The sequence below is a fragment of the Anomaloglossus baeobatrachus genome, chromosome 5 (genome assembly GCF_048569485.1).
Source record: "Anomaloglossus baeobatrachus isolate aAnoBae1 chromosome 5, aAnoBae1.hap1, whole genome shotgun sequence".
NCBI lineage: Eukaryota > Metazoa > Chordata > Amphibia > Anura > Aromobatidae > Anomaloglossus > Anomaloglossus baeobatrachus.
The window spans coordinates 298,145,266-298,165,131 of NC_134357.1; the positions used below are offsets into that span (position 1 = coordinate 298,145,266).

Genomic DNA, 19,866 nt, shown 5'->3' on the forward strand with positions numbered 1-19,866 from the left:
TGTAGTTAGGCGCAAGCCCACTAGAGGTCACTAGCATCCGTGGAAGGATGCAATAGAATGGTCGATCAAGCCGAAGGTCAGTGCTGGGAAGTCACGTGGGTACAGAGGGGTAAGTGGAGTCGGAGTCAAGTGAGAGCCGAGGGTCAGAAAGCCAGGAGGAATCGTCATGAGCTGGAGGGTAGCAGAACCGTAGTTAGATAGCAAGCCGGGGTTGGAAACCAAGAGAACAAGTAAGTATAGAGGAAGAAGCAGAGACGGGATAACAAAGCAGAGAGCGGGTAAGGGAGACAGGTAGGTAAGACGAGACGTGAAGGAAGGACGTCAGGGACAGGAGTACTAGGTAGCGGGCAGAATCAGAACAGACTCATAGGAACCAAAAGTGCACACTGCAGAGCAGGAACTATCACTGGAGTTGTACCGAGGAAAACAGTTTCAAGACAAGGCAGAGTGACCCCTGAAATGAGGCACGACAGAATAGGCTCCTCCAATCGGACCTAACCCCAAAGAATGCAGACATCAGGAAAACAAACACATACAATGGCTCTGCACAAGCAGAGTCATACGTGAATCATGACAACACTGTTCTCTGCATGACTTGGTAGTGGCTTTTACGATATAAGCCCAAGGACAGTCAGAATGAGTCTCCGTAGACCTACATTGTAACAGAGACTTTTGGGTCACACACAGAGTGATAATGATAGTCTGAAGAGCAGTGGCATCACTAAGAAGAGGAGCAGAACAGTGCTGGATCCCAGAGAAGGCGGTGGTACGTGTGTATATTAACACATACACACTACATTACATACACATATACACAGATTTATTTAAAAAATATCTTCAATGTAGTGCTTCTTTAAAAAGTCAGACTAACAATGAGAAACTGATCACTTCAGTGCCTTCCATTTGAAAATAACTGAATTCTTTAAACCAGTGTTTCCAATTTCCAGTCTTCCAGACCCTCCCACCAGGTCAGGAGTGTGGATATCCGATGGAGAACCTGTGGCAATTTCTGATGCCTTGCTAATAATTCCATCACTTGTGCTGGTGCCGCATTTGAGTCATTGCATTAAACAACCCATTACAGGAAAAAAAAGTACCTCACTATAATTAAAAACTCTGCTATAAAAAAGGGGTGCAAAAAGACCCCAAAAAGTTACAAAGTCTCTAGTTCTAATTCAGAATTAGAATAAATAGTAGATTTTCAATCCTGATATTCCTTTTTCCTGTCTCACTAAGGTACCTAAGGCCCACCAAATGTAATTATGAGGAACTTACCCCCTTTATCTCATGCACCAAATACATACAAGTGCATCTCAATAAATTAGAATATCATCAAAAAGTTAATTTATTTCACTAATTCAATACAAAAAGGGAAACGCATATATTATATAGAGTCATTACAGAGTGATCTATTTTTGTATTGAATGACTGAAATAAATTAACTTTTTGATGATGTTCTAATTTAATGAGCTGCACTTGTATGATGGATTGATCGCCTGTTATTATCATGTCTTCTGTTGTGGCGGCAGCTGTCAAACTGAAGTTCTGGGCTTTTGATTTTGTGTACCTATTGGATTAATTTATTTTAGATTTTGAGAGATTTTACGAACACAGCAATGCCAATATGTGTATCTTTTTTCTTTTTTTTTCATTTCATAATTTTTAATGTTGTAAAAGGGGGGGATTTGAACTTTTACATTTTTTTGCCTTTTAGATTTTTTTAAACATTTGGTTTTTACTTTGTACTACATTTAATAGTTCCATTAGGGGACTTGAATCTGCAATTTAGTGTCATTTGCCTGATCCTGATGAGGATCACTTTAAAGAACTAATAATACATTAAATAGTAGTTAAAATATAACAAATCATTCCTAATGTTTACGCCTTCTCAACACCTTGTTCCTTTACAAAGGATACACACATTTTCTTTAATAATTGCCAAGTGGCTGCATATGCATTTTTAAATGTCATCAAAATAAAAAATATCTTTGTGTATCCATGTTTCTACACAAAATGTCTTAAGGCTACTTTACACACTGCGATATCGGTCCCGATATCGTTAGTGTGGGTACCCGCCCCCATCTGTTGCGCGACACGGGCATATCGCTGCCCGTGCCGCACAACATCGCCCAGACCCGTCACACATACTTACCTGTCCGGCGACGTCGCTGTGACCGGCGAACCGCCTCCTTTCTAAGGGGGCGGTCTGTGTGGCGTCACAGCGACGTCACTGAAGCGTCACTGAACCGCCGCCCAATAGCAGCGGAGGGGCGGAGATGAGCGGGACGTAACATCCCGCCCACCTCCTTCCTTCTGCATAGCAGCCGGGAGGCAGGTAAGGGGAACTTCCTCGTTCACGGAGCGATGTGTGCTGCCGCAGGAACGAGGAACAACTTCGTTACTGCTGCAGTAACGATTTTTAAGAATGGACCCCCATGTCGCCGATTAGCGATTTTGCACGTTTTTGCAACGATGCAAAATCGCTTATCGGTGTCACACGCAACGGCATCGCTAATGCGGCCGGATGTGCGTCACAAATTCCGTGACCCCAACGACTCCGCATTAGCGATGTCGCAGCGTGTAAAGCCCCCTTTAGGCTATGTGCGCACACGTGCGCTTCAAATCGCTGCAGAAAATGTCCGTAGTGAAAAAAAAAAAGCCGATTCCATGCGCTCTGCCTGCAGCTCCTCCCATAGACATAGCAGGGGCTGCAGGCAAAGCGCACGGAAGAAGTGACATGTCACTTCTTAGAACGCGCGCTTCGGGCAGCAGCTGAAGCGCTGCGCTCTAAAACGCCACGTGCGCACGGCTCCTGCATAATCTTCATAGATTATGCAGGGGACGCAGGACGCATGCAGTTACGCTGCGCTACAAAGCGCAGCGTAACTGCATGTAATTACGCAACGTGCGCACATAGCCTTACTGCTCCTGACTAAGGGCTCATGCGCACGTACCTGCTGATTATTCTGCAGCGAGTTGACAGCACATGTGCGTGTCAAATCGCTGCAAAAAGACTGCATAATGGATGCAGTTTTTTGTTAGACAGAGTGGGAGCTGCATCCAGAACGCACAAATAATTGACATGCTCATTTTATGAACGGATTTGGGTAAAAATTTTAGCACCCAAATCACTGCATTCATAAAGGCAACGTGCGCACGTATCATGCACAATCTTCATAGATTGTGCAGGGGACGCAGAACGCATGCATTTACGCTGCAGTGCTATACGCAGTGTAAATGCATGTAATTACGCAACGTGCCCATGAGCCCTTAGGGCGCATTCAGACTTTTGTGCAAACTGGTTCTAGCATGGACCACAATACATATACTTGACATTCCGGCTAAAGGCCTTCTGAGCCGAGAGTTACAGCCTCAAGTATCTCTATGAGGTTGTGACACTTGATTTCGGAGAGCCACAGGCAGTCCATGTACTGCGGTCCATGGTCCGAACAATTTACACAGATGCCTGAATGCACTCTTAAGGGTGCTTTACACGCTGCGACATCGCTAACGATATATCGTCGGGGTCACGGTGTTTATGACGCACATCCGGCGTCGTTAGCGACATCGCAGCGTGTGAACGCTAGGAGTGACGATCAATGATCGCAAAAACATCAGAAATCGTTGATCGTTGACACGTCGCTCCTTTTCATAATATCATTGGTGGTGCATCCCGCTGGTTGTTCATCATTCCTGCGGCATCACACATCGCTATGTGTGACACCGCAGGAACGACGACCATCTCCTTACCTGCTTCCACCGGCAATGAGGAAGGAAGGAGGTGGGCGGCATGTTCCGGCCGCTCATCTCCGCCCCTCCTCTTCTATTGGGCGGCCGTTTTGTGACGCCGCTGTGACGCCGAACGCACCTCCCCCTTGAAGGCGGGATTGTTCGGCAGCAACAGCGACGTTGCTCAACAGGTATGTGCGTATGACGCTGCCATAGCAATATTATTCGCTACGGCAGCGATCACCACATATCGCACAAACAACGGGAGCGGGTGCTATCCCTCGCGACATCGCTAGCAATCGCTAGTGATGTCGCAGCGTGTAATGCACCCTTTAGGCTATGTGGGCACGTTGCGTAGTGTCCATGCTGAAAAATCTGCAGCGATTTGGCAGCTCGTGTGCGCTTCAAATCGCTGTAGAAACACTGCGTAATGGATGCAGTCTGTCTGCAGAATAGATGCCGATTTCATGCACTCTGGATGCTGCCTCTCCCATAGACAGAGTGGGAGCTGCATCCAAAGCGTATGAAAGAAGTGACGTTACTTTTTTGAGCGCAGCGATTTGGATCAAAATTTCAGCATGCAAATCACTGCGCTCTCAAATGCAATGTGCGGATGGATTATGCATAATCTTCATAGATTGTGCTGGGGACACAGGACGCATGCATTTACATTGCAGTGCAATACGCAGCGTAAACATATGAAATTACACAACGTGCACACATAGCCTTATTTTTGTTTTTTTGCAATGACTTAAGCAAGCTTTACACGCTGCAACATCGCTAGCGATGTCGTGAGCGATAGCACCCGCCCCCATCGGTTGTGCGTCAAGGGCAAGTTGCTGCCCGTGGTGCACAATCTCGTTAGGACCCGTCACACATACTTACCTGCCTAGCGACGTCGCTGTGGCCGGCGAACCGCCTCCTTTCTAAGGGGGAGGTTTGTTCGGCGTCACAGCGGCATCACTAAGCGGCCGACCAATAGAAGTGGAGGGGCAGAGATGAGCGGTCGGAACATCCCGCCCACCTCCTTCCTTCCTCATTGTGGGCGGCCGTAGGTAAGGTGATGTCCCTTGTTCCAGCGGTGTCACACATAGCGATGTGTGCTGCAGCAGGAACGACGAACAACCTGCTTCCACAACTAGCAACGATAATCGGGATAAGAACGACCAGACAACGATTAACCATTTTTCTCTATTTTGCGCTTGTTAGCGGTCGGTCATAGGTTTCACACACTACGACGTCGCTAACGATGCCAGATGTCCGTCACAAATTTCATGACCCCAACAACATCTCGTTAGCAATGTCGTAGCGTGTAAAGCCCGTTTTAGAAATGCTCAATACTAGACTATATTTTAAATAAAATATGAATTTATGATATTTAAAGAGTGGCATTTTGAGAATTATTCTAGAAAAATAACTAAGAATGTAATCTTTCCCATCAAGCAGTAATAAAAAAGAGAAAAGGCTAGGCACTGCAAGCCCAGGTGTGTACTCACGAGGCTGTAGTTTTTCCTTGGATCACAGATCTCCAGCCGATCCCTGTGGTGCTCAGCCGAGGTATAGAAATCCAATATGAGCTTCAAATGAGAAGGAATGGCGGCAACTCACTGGTGAACATTAACGGCAATTTTTATTGCACAATCTGCGGCATTGTTACAATGTAACCAGGGAGGGGGGAGTGCAGGGGCGCCGGACAACGGCCGTTTCGCACCGTAGCAGGTTTCGGACCTGTGGAAGCACCTGCTACGGTGTGAAACGGCCGTCGTCCGGCGCCCCTGCACTCCCCCCTCCCTGGTTACATTGTAACAATGCCGCAGATTGTGCAATAAAAATTGCCGTTAATGTTCACCAGTGAGTTGCCGCCATTCCTTCTCATTTGAAGCTCGTAATCTTTCCCATACTATTCAGTAAGCTGTGAATTTAACAAAATGTTATTGGCATAATCTAAATACCCTATTTCTCATTTTATAAGACGCACCGGATTATAAGATGCATCTCAAATTTAGAAGAGGAAAATAGGAAAAAATAATTTTTAATGTTAAAATGAAGGTCTGTTTTATAAACCTAGCAAGTCTCAATCCTAATGCTCACAGAAGGGGGGGGCGCGACGGTGGTGGAGCGGTTCCAGGAGGCAGGGTAGGCAATGCTGCGGGCTCAGATGAGGGTGTGTTACTGCTCAGGAGGGTCAGCAATACTGTGAGCTGGGGGGTGTCACGGCGGGAGGTGCCATTGATCTGCCAGCGGTCTGCAGGGGTGGCGCTGCAGTGGAGCCACTTATTAGGGTCACAGGACGGAGGGTCTCGGTATTGGGTGCCATTGATCTGACTGTGGGCTCCGTTGAATTGCCCACAGTTGACGAAATGAACTTCAAGAAAATGGCCACGGAGGTGGCGCTTGCGCAGATAGCACACCGTGGTCATTTTCTTAAAGTCCATCGCCTCAATCTGCGCACGTGCCACCTCCGTGTTCATGTGCTCGAAGTCCATCTTATCAACCATGGGGTGATTCAATGGAGTCCGTAGTCAGTTCAATGCACTTGCCGCCGCGACACCCTCCCAGCCCGCCCACAGATCAATAGGCCTGCCGGGACACCCCCAAGGCCATCCTGTGACCCTACCTCCTATGATCTCGCTCCGCCACCGCCGCCCCAGTAAGCCATATGCGTTTTGTGAGATGCACACCCATTTCACCCACAGTTTTGAGGGAAAAAAATCAGGAAAATACTGTACTTTTTTTTTTACTGACACTACATTGTGTCACTACGAGCAAGTTCATCAGTGTAGCACATGTGACATCCAACTAGATTAACTACTAAAAATATGTAGTTCTCCCATAAAGCTATGTACAGATTAGTGAAGGCGAGAAAGAGCTTTGACTCCATCCAAGCATTTAGCTTTAGTTTGAAGATAAAAGGTGTCATTGAAACAAGAGATATTTCACTACAGCAAATAATCTTTGCACATTAACTTTAGCCTCGTCACCCCCCCAGCCTATTTTCACCTTCCTAACCTGGCCGAATTTTACAATTCTGACCAGTGTCACTTTATGAGGTTATAACTGTGGAACGCCTCAACGGATCCCAGTGATTTTGAAATTGTTTTTTGTAACACATTGTACTTTATGATCGTGGTAAACGTAGGATGATGTTTATAGCATTTATTTGTGAAAATATCAGACTTTTGGGGAAAATGTAGCAATTTTCATATTTTTAAGTTAAACTAGTTACAGTAGATCAAACTGAATAACCAGTGCTTTTTTTGTAAAAAAAAATATTTGCTGGTACGCATCTCTGAGACGAGGAGCGGGGAGGGGGTGCTGTTAGGCGCCGGCAGCCAAGATTAAGGAGGGGGGGGTGAGGAGGTCAGCCGGCGGCCTAGTTTGAGGAGTGGAAGTGAGTGCTGCCGTTGCTGTCGTGCTGCCGGGAGATCCTGTGCACGGTTTACTACATACTACATACGGTACTGTATGCTGGATAGAGAGGCAGGGGGTGCAGAACTACAAGGCTCAGCATACTCCATCCACTAGTGTATGCAGTAGAGGCAGGGGGAGCAGAACTACAAGGCTGAGCATACTCCATCCACTAGTGTATGCAGGAGAGAGAGAGGCAGGGGGAGCAGAACTACAAGGCTCAGCATACTCCATCCACTAGTGTATGCAGGAGAGCAGACAGCAGCTGCAGAACTCCAAGGCTCAGCATCCTTCAGTCAAGACTATAAGCAGGAGTTTTTTGCCCAAAAACGTAAAATGTAAAAAAAAAAAAATGACGTGGGCTTTGCCATATTTTTGTATGCTAGCCAGGTACAGCAGGCAGGTATGGGCTGCCCCCAACCCCCAACTGCCTATTTGTACCCGGCTGAGAACCAAAAATATAGGGAAGTCCTTTTTTTAATTATTTCATGAATTTCATGAAATAATTTAAGAAAACAAATGACGTGGGCTTTGCACAAATTTGGTGTCCAGCCAGGTACAACTAAGCAGCTGGGGATTGGAATCCTCAGCGCAGAGTGCCCAAGCTTTCTGGGCACCCCTGCTGTGAATTGCAGTCCACAGCCTCCCCAGAAAATGGCGCTTTCATAGAAGCGCCATCTTCTGGCGCTGTATCTAACTCTTCCAGCAGCCCTGGAGCTGGGTGGCTCGCTGGGTAATAAGGGGTTAGGACCAGCTGTATATTATCAACAGGCCCTAAGCCTGAAATTCATGGTGTCACGCCAATATTAGACATGGCCACCATGAATTTCTTGTAAAGATAAAAAAAAAACACAAGACAGAGAAAATATTTTTATTAGAAATAAAACACAACACAATTAGTGACTCCATCTTTATTGAAATAAAGAACCCCCCTCCGCAGTAATCCTGGGTCAAGGGTCCCGCGCTGTCCAATCCGGATCCAATATCATCTGATTGGTTTGCTGGAAGGCAAAGCGATCAGATGATGTCAGGTTAAAGGACATGAATCACATCATACAGCAGCTGATTGTATAAACGGTTTTTATACAATCAGCTGATGCATCAGTGCAAAAAAAAAAACTACTCACCTGTCTGAAAAATCCTGGGACACGACTGATCGGTCCAGGAGCCGCCGGTAATCAGCTGCTGCAATCACCTCAGAGCATCACCTGATCGCTTAAACCAGCTGGGCAGTAAAAAGCCGGCCCCACCGCTGGACTTAGACTGTCAGCTGATGCCGTAGCGTGACTGCACCAGCTGATTACCGGCAGGTCCTGAAGCCGATCACACGTGTCCCGGGTGGCTGCAGACCGGTAAGTGTGAGATTTTTTTTTCTAGAGTTCCCGCTTAGCAGCTGGGAGCGGACATGGCGCCGGTGGTAGCAGGGGGAAGCATGGGAAAGCAGGGAGGGGGAGGGTCGTTGGCGAGCACTGGGGGCCGAGGGGGGGCGAGCACTGGGGGACCCAATCGCCGGCGGCAGGAGCAGCACAGTGATTACAGGGCAGGTGGGAGGGAGCGAAGGTCGGTGGGGGGGGTTGAATCGGACGACGGGGGGCAGCAAAGATCGAGGGAGGGAGTGGAAAACAGCACAGGGGAGCAAATACCTTACCGGATGGCAGCAGATCGGGGTGACCGGCGGTGACCTTGATCTTCAGCGTCCATGAACATCTTGAAGAGGGCGGGCACCCACCGCCCCTCCACATCTGATTGGAGGGATAGCGTCACATGGATGCTAGCTCCAATCAGAACGGAGGGGGCAGGGGAGACACAGAGGTCACCCTGCTCCAGCCAATGGCTGATGATATAGCAAATTTACAAATTAGCCATGTGGGCAGAGCCAGAGGTGCTTATCCTCAGCGTTTTTCAGATTTTCCAGTACGCCGTACCGGCACGTACCACCGCAAAAAAAGCACTGTGAATAACTAATAGATAACATTTCCCACATTTCTTCTCTACATCACCATCATTTTTGAAACATACTTTATTTTTTTTAGGAAGTTAGTAGGGTAAAAAGTCAGCTGCATCTCATTATTCCAACAAAATTTACAAAACCATTTTTTTTCAAGGACCACATTACATTTGGAGTGGCTATGTGACAGAAAAGAAACAAAATTGATTGACACCATTTTAAAAACCGCACCCCACAAAGTGCTCAGAACCACACTCGAGAAGTTTAGTGCTTCAAAGAAAGTAAAGCAAGATGGAAGGAAAAAGTAAAAATTTTACTTTTTCCCACAGAAATGTTGCTTTAGCACCAAATTGTTCATTTTCATAAGGGTAATGGAAAAATGGACTGTAAAATTGTTGTGCAATTTCTTCTGAGTACACCGATGCCCCATATTTAGTGGACAACTACTGTTTGGGCACACGACAGGGCTCAGAAGAGAAGGCCTTTTGGAGTGCAAAATCTGATGGAATAGATAGCGGTCACCATGTCTTGTATACTGATGTGCCTAAACAGTGGAAGCCCCCCAATAAGTAACCCCATTTTGGAAACTCTACCCCTCAGGAAATGTATTTAGAGGTGTGGTGAACACCTTGAACCCACAGGTGCTTCACAGAATTTTATAACATTGAGCCATTAAAATAAAAAAATCTAATTTTTCTCGCAAAACTATTGATTTACCCCCAAATTTTTCATTTTTACATGGATAACATGCAGAAGAAAACTACTGTTTAGGCCTAAAGCAACATTTTTGTGGGAAAAAGTCAACTGGTGCCACTTCCGTACAGAGCCCTGCCTTGCACCCAAATTGTTCATTTTCACAAGGATAACAGGAGAAAGTGGTCTGTACAATTTGTTATTCAATTTCTCCTGAGTACATCAATTCACCTATATGTGTTGGAAAACAATTGTTTGGGTTCACGGCAGGGCTTGGAAGTGAAAGAGCGCAATTTAAGGGCAGATTTGGCAGGAAAAGAGTACTGGCGGTGCCATGTCTCATTTGAGGAGCCACTATGGTGCCAAAACAGTAGAAACCACCCACATGTGACACCATTTTGTAAATACACCTCTTGAGGAATTTGTTTACAGGTGTAGTGAGCATTTTAAATGCACAGATGATTCACATAATTGTGTAACATTGGGCTACGAAAATGAAAAATTATTTTTTTTTCCACTAAAATGTTGTTTTAGCCCCAAGTTTTTAATTTTCAAAAGGGCTATTATGAGGAAATGGACCGCATAATTTGTTACACAGTTTCTCCCTAGTTTACCAATATCCTATACGTGATTGGAAACTAATTTTCAGGCACAGTGCAAAAATCAGAAGGGAAAAGAGAGCCATATTGTGATGCAGATTTTTGCTGGAATGGCCATGTCACATTGGCAGAGCCCCCGAGGGCCAGAACAGTGACCCCATTTTACAAACTGCACCCTTTAGTGAATACGTCTAGTGATGCAGTGAGGATATTGACACCATATGTGTGTCATAGAATTTTATATCATTCTGTTGGGAAGAACTAATAATTTTATTTTTATCCCTAAAATAGTTTTAGGCCCAGATTTTTTATTTTCACAAGGGGAAAAGGCCCCATAATTTGACATACAATTTCTGCTGAATGTGGCAATACCACTAATAAGGCTGTACAGTACTGTTTAGCCACACAACAGGGCTCGAGAGGGAAGGAGCAATTTCACTTCTGCTGCTCACATTTTTATAAATTAATAATTTGCAGACGCCGTTTACAGAGCCCCCAATGTGCCTAAACAGTGGAAACCCCCTCAAGTGACTCCTTATTAGAATTTACACCCCTCTGGGAATTCATCTATTTGTGTAGTGACTATTTTACGCTATGGGCGTTTTCCAGAAACAAGGGAAAGAAAAAAGCAGATGTGCATAAAATGATCCCATTAAAATGATCCCAGATAAAGTCAAATAAACAGCCTTTATTACAATGATACTAGTGATTCAAACAAGATAAGACAACAATCTGAGTGTGCAAAATACACAACATTGTGTGTACTGTCATACAACACCAACTTGCCTCCCATATAAAATAAAGAAACTTGCAAAAGACTGGTGCATGGTAATTGGATAGGCTATATATACAAGTGTGAAAAGAGAATATCAGACAGCAACACAAACACAACATAGAATGAATTGTCTAGCTGGATACACAATATAGGATAAATGCAAAGAGATATACAGTAAGTACAAGCGACCAAAAATATGAGCACAGAGAACCAGCTGAGCAAGTACAGTTATATGAAAAAGTTTGGGCACCCCTATTAATGTTAACCTTTTTCCTTTATAATAATTTGGGTTTTTGCAACAGCTATTTCAGTTTCATATATCTAATAAGTGATGGACTGAGTAATATTTCTGGATTTAAATGAGGTTTATTGTACTAACAGAAAATGTGCAATCCGCATTTAAACAAAATTTGACCGGTGCAAAAGTATGATAACCCTTATCAATTTCTTGATTTGAACTCTCCTAACTACTTTTTACTGGCTTATTGAAGCACTAAATTGGTTTTGTAACCTCATTGAGCTTTGAACTTCATAGGCAGGTGTATCCAATCATGAGAAAAGGTATTTAAGGTGGCCACTTGCAAGTTGTTCTCCTATTTGAATCTCCTATGAAGAGTGGCATCATGGGCTTCTCAAAACAAGAGATTTAAACTGTCAGTTTCCAAAGGAAATGGAAGAACACAGGTACAGTTCTTGTTATGCCCAGAAGTGGCAGGCCAAGAAAAATATCAGAAAGGCAGAGAAGAAGAATGGTGAGAACAGTCAAGGACAATCCACAGACCACCTCCAAAGACCTGCAGCATCATCTTGCTGCAGATGGTTGTCACTGTGCATCGGTCAACAATACAGCGCACATTGCACAAGAAGAAGCTGTATGGGAGAGTGATACGAAAGATGCCGTTTCTCCAAGCACGCCACAAACAGAGTCACCTGAGGTATGCAAAAGCACATTTGGATAAACCAGTTACATTTTGGAAGAAGGTCCTGTGGACTGATGAAACAAAGATTGAGTTGTTTGGTCATACAAAAAGGCGTTATGCATGGAGGCAAAAAAACACAGCATTCCAAGAAAATCACTTGCTACCCACAGTAAAATTTGGTGGAGGTTCCATCATGCTTTGGGGCTGTGTGGCCAATGCCGGGACCGGGAATCTTGTTAAAGTTGAGGGTCACATGGATTCAACTCAGTATCAGCAGATTCTTGAAAATAATGTGCAAGTTTCAGTGACGAAGTTGAAGTTACACAGGGGATGGATATTTCAGCAAGACAATGATCCAAAACACCGCTCCAAATCTACTCAGGCATTCATGCAGGGGAACAATTACAATGTTCTGGAATGGCCATCCCAGTCCCCAGACCTGAATATCATTGAACATCTGTGGGATGATTTGAAACGTGTTGTCCATGCTTGGCGACCATCAAACTTAACAGAACAGGAATTGTTTTGTAAACAGGAATGGTCAAATATACCTTCATCCAGGATCCAGGAACTCATTAAAAGCTAGAGGAAGCGACTAGAGGCTGCTATTTTTGCAAAAGGAGGATCTACAAAATATTAATGTTACTTTTATGTTGAGGTGCCCATACTTTTTGTTAGTACAATAGACCTCATTTCTATCCAGAAATATTACTGAGTCCATCAGTTATTAGATATATGAAACTGAAATAGCTGTTGCAAAAACCCAAATTGTTATAAAGAAAAAAGGTTAACATTAATAGGGGTGCCAAAACTTTTTCATATGACTGTATACTGTATACACATGTGGTCAAAATTGTTGGTACCCCTCGCTTAATGAAAGAAAAACCCACAATAGACACAGAAATAACTTGAATCTGACAAAAATAATAATGAGTAAAAAATCAATGAAAATGACCAAATGAACGTTAAACATTGCTTTTCTGCTTCCACAGATTACAAAAAAAAAACAAAAAACGAATGAAATCGGCCTGTACAGAAATGATGGCGCCCTCCTCCTTAACTTAATATTTTGTTGCACAACCTTTTGAGGCAATCACTGCAACCAAACGATTCCTGTAACTGTCAATGAGACTTCTGCACCTCTCGACAGGTATTTTGGCCACTCCTCAAGAGCAAACTGCTCCAGTTGCCTCCTGTTTGAAGGTTGCCTTTTCCAGATGGCATGTTTCAGCTCTTTCCAAAGATGCTCAATAGGATTTAGGTCAGTGCTCATGGAAGGCCACTTCAGAATAGTCCAATGTTTTCCTCTTAAGGCCCTGTCACACACAGAGAGAAATCTGCGACAGATCTGTGGTTGCAGTGAAATTGTGGACAATCAGTGCCAGGTTTGTGGCTGTGTACAAATGGAACAATATGTCCATGATTTCACTGCAACCACAGATCTGCCAAAGATTTATCTCTATGTGTGACGGGGCCTTTAGCCATTCTTGGGTGTTTTTAGCTGTGTGTTTTGGGTCATTATCCTTTTGCAAGACCCATGACCTGTGATTGACACCAAGCTTTCTGACACTGGGCAGTACATTTCTCTCTAGAATGCCTTGATAGTCTTGAGATTTCAGTGTACCCTGTACACATTCAAGACACCCTGTGCCAGATGCAGCAAAGAAGCCACAGAACATAACAGAACCTCCTCCATGTTTCACAGTAGGGACCGTTTTCTTTTCTTGATATGCTTCATTTTTCCATCTGGGAACATAAGGCTGATGTGCCTTGCCAAAAAGTTACATTTTTTGTCTCATCTATCCATAGGACATCCTGCCAGAAGCTTTGTGGCTTGTCAACATGTAATTTGGCAAATTCCAGTCTGGCTTTTTTATGAGTTTTTTTCAACAATGGTGTCCTTGGTCATCTCCATTTAAGTCCACTTTGGCTCAAACGACAGATGGTGTGATCTGATACGGATGTTCCTTGAGCTTGAAGTTCACCTTTAACCTTTTTAGAATTTTTTTCTGTTACCATTCGTATTATCCGTCTCTTTAATTTGTCATCAAGTCTCCTCCTGCTGCCACCACGTCCAGGGAGATTGGCTACAGTCCCATGGATCTTAAATTTCTGAATAATATATGTAACTGTAGTCACAGGAACATCAAGCTGCTTGGAGATGGTCTTATAACCTTTACCTTTAACATGCTTGTCTATAATTTTCTTTCTAATCTCCTGAGACAACTCTTTCCTTTGCTTCCTCTGGTCCATGTTGAGTGTGGTACACACCATGTCACCAAACAGCACAGTGAGTATCTGTAGCCCTATATACTGGTCCACTGACTGATTACAAGATTGTAGTCACCTGTGATGCTAATTAGTAGACATACCTTCATTTAACATGTCCCTTTAGTCACATTATTTTCAGGGGTGCCATCATTTCTGTCGATTCCTGTTTCATGATGTTTTGTTTTTTTTTTTTAAATTCTGTGGAAGCATGGTTGAAAAGCAATGTCTGACTTTCATTTGGTCATTTTCATAGATTTTTTATTCATTATTACTTTTGGCAGATTCAAGTTATTTCTGTAACCATTCTGGGTTTTTCCTTCATTAAACGAGGGGTACCAACAATTTTGACCACGTCTGTATGTATATACCACAACCATACAAACTTAGAAGAATGCAAGCTAGTGATCAAGGCTGGGCCCATTCTATGCAGACCCACATTTCCCTTGAGGAAATCACCTGTGCGTAGCGATACGCATGGGGCCTTTCCGCATGCACACGTTGAGTATTTGGTGAGTTTTTACGTCAGTATTTATAAGCCAAAACCAGGAGTGGAACAGAGGAAAAGTATAAAAGAAACACGAAGCACCAATTCTGGGTTTGGCTTAAAAAACAAAATACTGACTGACCACCAAATAAACGTGAACAGGTGCAAGCTGCTATTACTACACGAAACACAAACAAAAGAATACAGCAGCACTTTGTAAGCGCTGTATATATATATATATATATATATATATATATATATATATATATATATATATATATACAGTAGTTGAAAGCAGAAGTTTACATCCACTATCTATAAAGACACATCTGCATGTTTTTCTCACTATCTGACATAAAATCAGAATAAACCTTTCCCATTGTAGGTCAATTAGGAACCAAAATTATTTATATTTGTCATATGCCAGAATAATGGGAGAGAATATTTTAAGTATTTATGATGTTTTTCTTTTCTACATTGTATCCTTTTATGCTTTCCTTTTGTTTTTCAGCTCTGGTTCATGTCAGCTTTTGGAGAGCATCCTCAGTATGCAAACGGTCTGGAACGTGAATACTACGGCTTTTCAGTTTGGTTTTCCATTCTCAACTTTGGGCTCCCTCTATCAGTCTTTTATAGGATGCACAGTGTCGGCGGATTACTGGAAGTCTACGTTACGGCTTAGAGTCCTGCATGGCAGTATGTTAGCAGAATAACAGACAGTTCTACAATCCACATGTGCAGTACTGAGAATTCGCAAACTGAAGACCCTAATATGGAGAATCTTCTATTGATAATGGATATCAGGTTGTCTGCCTTAAAGGAATGGTCTGGTCTAAAATGAGAAGTCTGAGAACTCTATGTGACTGCAGACTTGTGAATCTTCACATCATAAGCAGTGTGCGCTGTGAGGATTCTCCGGTGTCAGATCTGGTAATAGCGGTCACGTGGCCACAAGAATGAGATATGCAGACTCCCGGCCATATTCCAACTAGATGGGTGCAGCATGTCTCAATGACAGTGAACTAAGCAAGGCCATGCTCAACTAGTTGGAATGTGACCGGGAGTAGTAAGAATATCGCATACTTGCTGTCACGTAACTGCCGTTTCCGGCTGTGACAGTGGAGAATCTTCACCACAAACAGTGTGTGCGATGTGAGGATTCACAATCCTTAAGTCACATAGAGCGACACACAGAGTGACTGCAGACTTGTCATTTTAAACAGAGTAACCCCTTTAGGTCCTAAAGCAAAATCATGGAGTTCTACTGATATCAAAGTGAGCGGACGCTAGTCTTGCAAGCCTGCTAGTAGGAGTTAAACCTACAAGACTCCGTCAAAGATGTTAAAAACCTAGAGATCGGCTGCTTAGTGATAGATTTATGTATATGTAATAAATTATCCAGCAGGTTTGCAGTGGTATATCTGCACAAAACACCATGTGATTGTAAAGTCCAAAACTTATAACCCACCATTGATCCAAACGGGTCAGTTATATGATTTCAATCATTCATTGATCAATACAGGTAGCTGTATTATAGTGCCCAGATATGACATACGCAGGATTGCCTCTTTTTTTTGTTCTTTGAAGACAGGGCACCTTTATTATGATCCATATGCATGTCTATAATTAGTGGCATCACTTGGAGCTCCTGGAAAATCTGTAGCAGGGACCCCCAACTATTGTGTGCCCTTAAACTACTGGTTTCCTCGTATGGGGAAGAGGGAGCTTTTGGATTCTGTCACGCACCATTGCCTGGCACCCCTTATAGCTACAAATCTATTCATATATGGCTGATTATTACTTCAGGAATATAAATAAAAACTGCCAGGGAACAACAAAGCCCTTCATCAGTACTAGTATGTTATGTTTGTTAGTTTTCCGTATTTTATATTATATTTTTAAAATCCTTAAACCACCCCTGTAAAAATGTTGTTTTCTTTTGTTGTTTTGTTTTTTAAGGGGTTGTCCATGGCAGCCAACAGCCAGAAGGATAAAAATAAAAAAAAAATGCATATTCTCCCTAATGTTCTGAGTTGTCTCTGCCAACCTAGGAGTGGGGACGTCAACAACCACAAATGACCCGATTGCTGCGAATGTCGATTGGATGCTTCTGAACCTGCGGCCAGTTAGTGGATAGAGTGGTCAAGTCACTGGTAGTGAGTGATCTCATGGCTACCGGTCTGGCATATACCATCAAAGCAGCATCAGGAAGCAATTAGCATGGGTGAATATGTATTCTTTTATTATTTTAATCACCTGGCTGTCCATTAAAAATGTAATTGTGATTGGAAAACACATTAAAGGGGTTGTCCACTATGTGGACAACCCCTTCTCATTGAGCATATTTTCCACGGTTAAAATAATATTTGTACTCACCTCCGGAGACAGTAACTTTCAACCAGTGTTGGCACTCGCTCTCCCAGTGCTCACGTGACATCACGCGAGCCCTGTGCCCAATCAGCGCTCGCTTCACTGTCCCCACCTCAGATGTATCAAACATCAAGATCAAGTAAACAGAGGTTGCAGCTGTGATTTCCTCTTAATATTCATTGGACTGAAGCTGGGGACAGGGAAGCTGTCACTATTTATCACAGGATCCCTATGCCCAATGTCATGTGAGCCCCAGGAGAGTGCTGACATCATTGCAATGCCACAGGCACTGAAGACGAGAATCATTGTTATTTTAATGGGGGCAAACATGCTGATTGAGAAGTTGTCCGAGTATTTATATGCAAATTAAATTGAAATCAATTTAAATGTATTTACACCATGTTTCAAATTATTATGCAAATTGGATTTAAGTGTCATAAAAATAAACATTTTTGGTTTTCCCATAACCTTCATGGATGGTATTGTGTCTGAGGGCTCTTTTGTTCACTGAAATCAAATCTCAAACACCTGTGATAATTAGTTTGCCAGGTTAGCCCAATTAAATGAAAACTACTTAAGGAGGACATTCCACAATATTATGCAGGCCACAGGTTTCAAGTAATATGGGAAAGAAAAAAGGATCTTTCTACTGCCGAAAAGCATCAAATAATGCAATGCCTTGGACAAGGTATAAAACATTAGACATTTCAAAAAACTGTGTGATCATTGTACTGTGAAGATATTTGCGGCTGTTACACAGCATAGACGGGTTAATGCAGCTAAAGGCATAATACGGAAGGTTTCTGTTGGACAAATTCATTGGATTAAGAGAGCAGTTTCTAAAATACCATTACAAAGCAGCAAACAAATATTTGAAGCTGTGGTGCTTTTGGAGTCCCATGATCCTCAATTTGGAGAGATAATACATGAGGACTAATTTTAAACCAGTCTGTACTGATGAGTGCCATGCAACCCTGGATGGCCCACATGGATGGAGTAGTGAAGGCTTCCATGTCCCAACAAGGCGACACTTTTGGAAAGGAGGTGGTTGTGTCATGTTTTGGGCTGGTATCATGGCGAGAGAGCTTGTAGGACTCTTAAGGTTATCTGAAGGTGTGAAAATTACCTCGGCAAAGTATATATTGTTTCTGATTGACCACTTTCTTCAACGGTACAAAAAGAACCATACCATCTGTAGCAAAATCATCTTCCTTCATGACAATTCACCATCTCATGCTGCAAATTCCTCCGAGTCATTGACTGCTATGGGCTTAAAAGGAAAGAAACTCATGCTGTGGATCCCTTCATCCTATTGGACACTAACTGGGAGTCTCCAATTGTAGGAGTACGTTGGACATGTACATCAATCAGCCATGAAAGTGATAACTGATTATCTTGTGACAATGACATCTGTCAATTGGGATACATTAGCCAGCAAGTGAATACCCAGGTATTGTAGTTGTTGTGCTGACAGCAGAAAAAATGAGTAAGAATTTGAGCGACTTTGACAAGGACCAAGTTGCGATGACTAAACAAAGGTCAGGTGATTTCCAAAATGGCAGATCCAATGGGAGGTTTCTGGTATGTAATGGTTGTTATCTAGCAACATTGGTGCAAGGCAAAACAGTGTACATTGGTGACGGGGTCGTGGATCCAAAGCCTTTTTGAGGAGTTGGGGGGGGGAGCTAACCTCTCTGGTCCAATCCCATTTGAGGAATCAAAAGGTTTTCCCATAACTGTACTTTCCATTGTATATTAAACAGAAACTCTCAGCTCAAAATCACTGTTCAAACCAAGCACAGGCTCATGGTGCACCCTTGGCATAGCCAAGCAGTTCACTCTCACCTGGTCACCATAAAACCAGTGTAAGCACAGCAGAGGGGTCGAAGATGGATGAAAATCACGTAGGCGGGAAAGTGCACTGAGCTGATTGGCCACACCAAGGGTCCATCTATGCTTGGTTTCAACAGTCATTTTGTGCTGCCAGATTTCCTATAAAAGCCCATCACTCCCAAAATAGCATTCTTTTTTCAGTCCTTCTCTACAGTGCAGTAAAAGTCATCCCCTTTCCAAAAATATTATAGGCTTGTTACTACCAATCTACATCCATTGCTCCGGTTCTTTACATAAAAATGACGGTTGCATCAGCACCTGTATGACATAACAACACAGGATCTCCCCGGCTTTCATGCATGCTTATTTCTTTCAAGCATATTATCACATAAGAGGACTAAGCTATGCTGCAATGTCTGAAAGATTTCTGGCTATTTTATCCTATAAGTAGAAGTTTAAAGGGAAAGTTGAATGAAAGGTTGGATGATCATGTCTAATGTTCAAGTTTTGGTCTTGAAAAGTTGGGGCTGTTTTAGTGGCACCTATGCAGGTAACTTTTACTGTTATGGAAGCACAGTATATATTTGTGCATCTGTCACTTATAGTCTCATGTCTATATTAGAGGGGACATGCGGCATAATCATTATTGAAATAGTGGTCATGGTGGAGAGTATAGAATAGATCACATTGTGCATCAGGATCTTATCATCGCACTAGAAGCCAGTATAGTATAATGCACAACCGAGCACCAAACTGGAAAGCTCATTGTAATCTTTGCTCCCTCTCTTCTATGTAACCTTAATCCTATTTAATTCACTGGAAATTAGGACTTGTAC

At 43.2% G+C, this 19,866-nt stretch overlaps 1 protein-coding gene across 2 annotated transcripts in view; it reads left to right on the forward strand.

Moving 5' to 3' along the window:
- LOC142311318 (proton channel OTOP3-like) overlaps positions 1-17,638 on the forward strand; it is a 99,381-nt gene extending 81,743 nt beyond the window's left edge. For both annotated transcript variants that reach the window (XM_075349630.1, XM_075349629.1), the window contains exon 7: positions 15,339-17,638. In XM_075349630.1, the coding sequence (XP_075205745.1) occupies positions 15,339-15,509 (171 nt within the window). In that variant the 3' untranslated portion in view covers positions 15,510-17,638. The remainder of the gene's footprint in view (positions 1-15,338) is intronic.
- Positions 17,639-19,866: the final 2,228 nt, after the last annotated feature.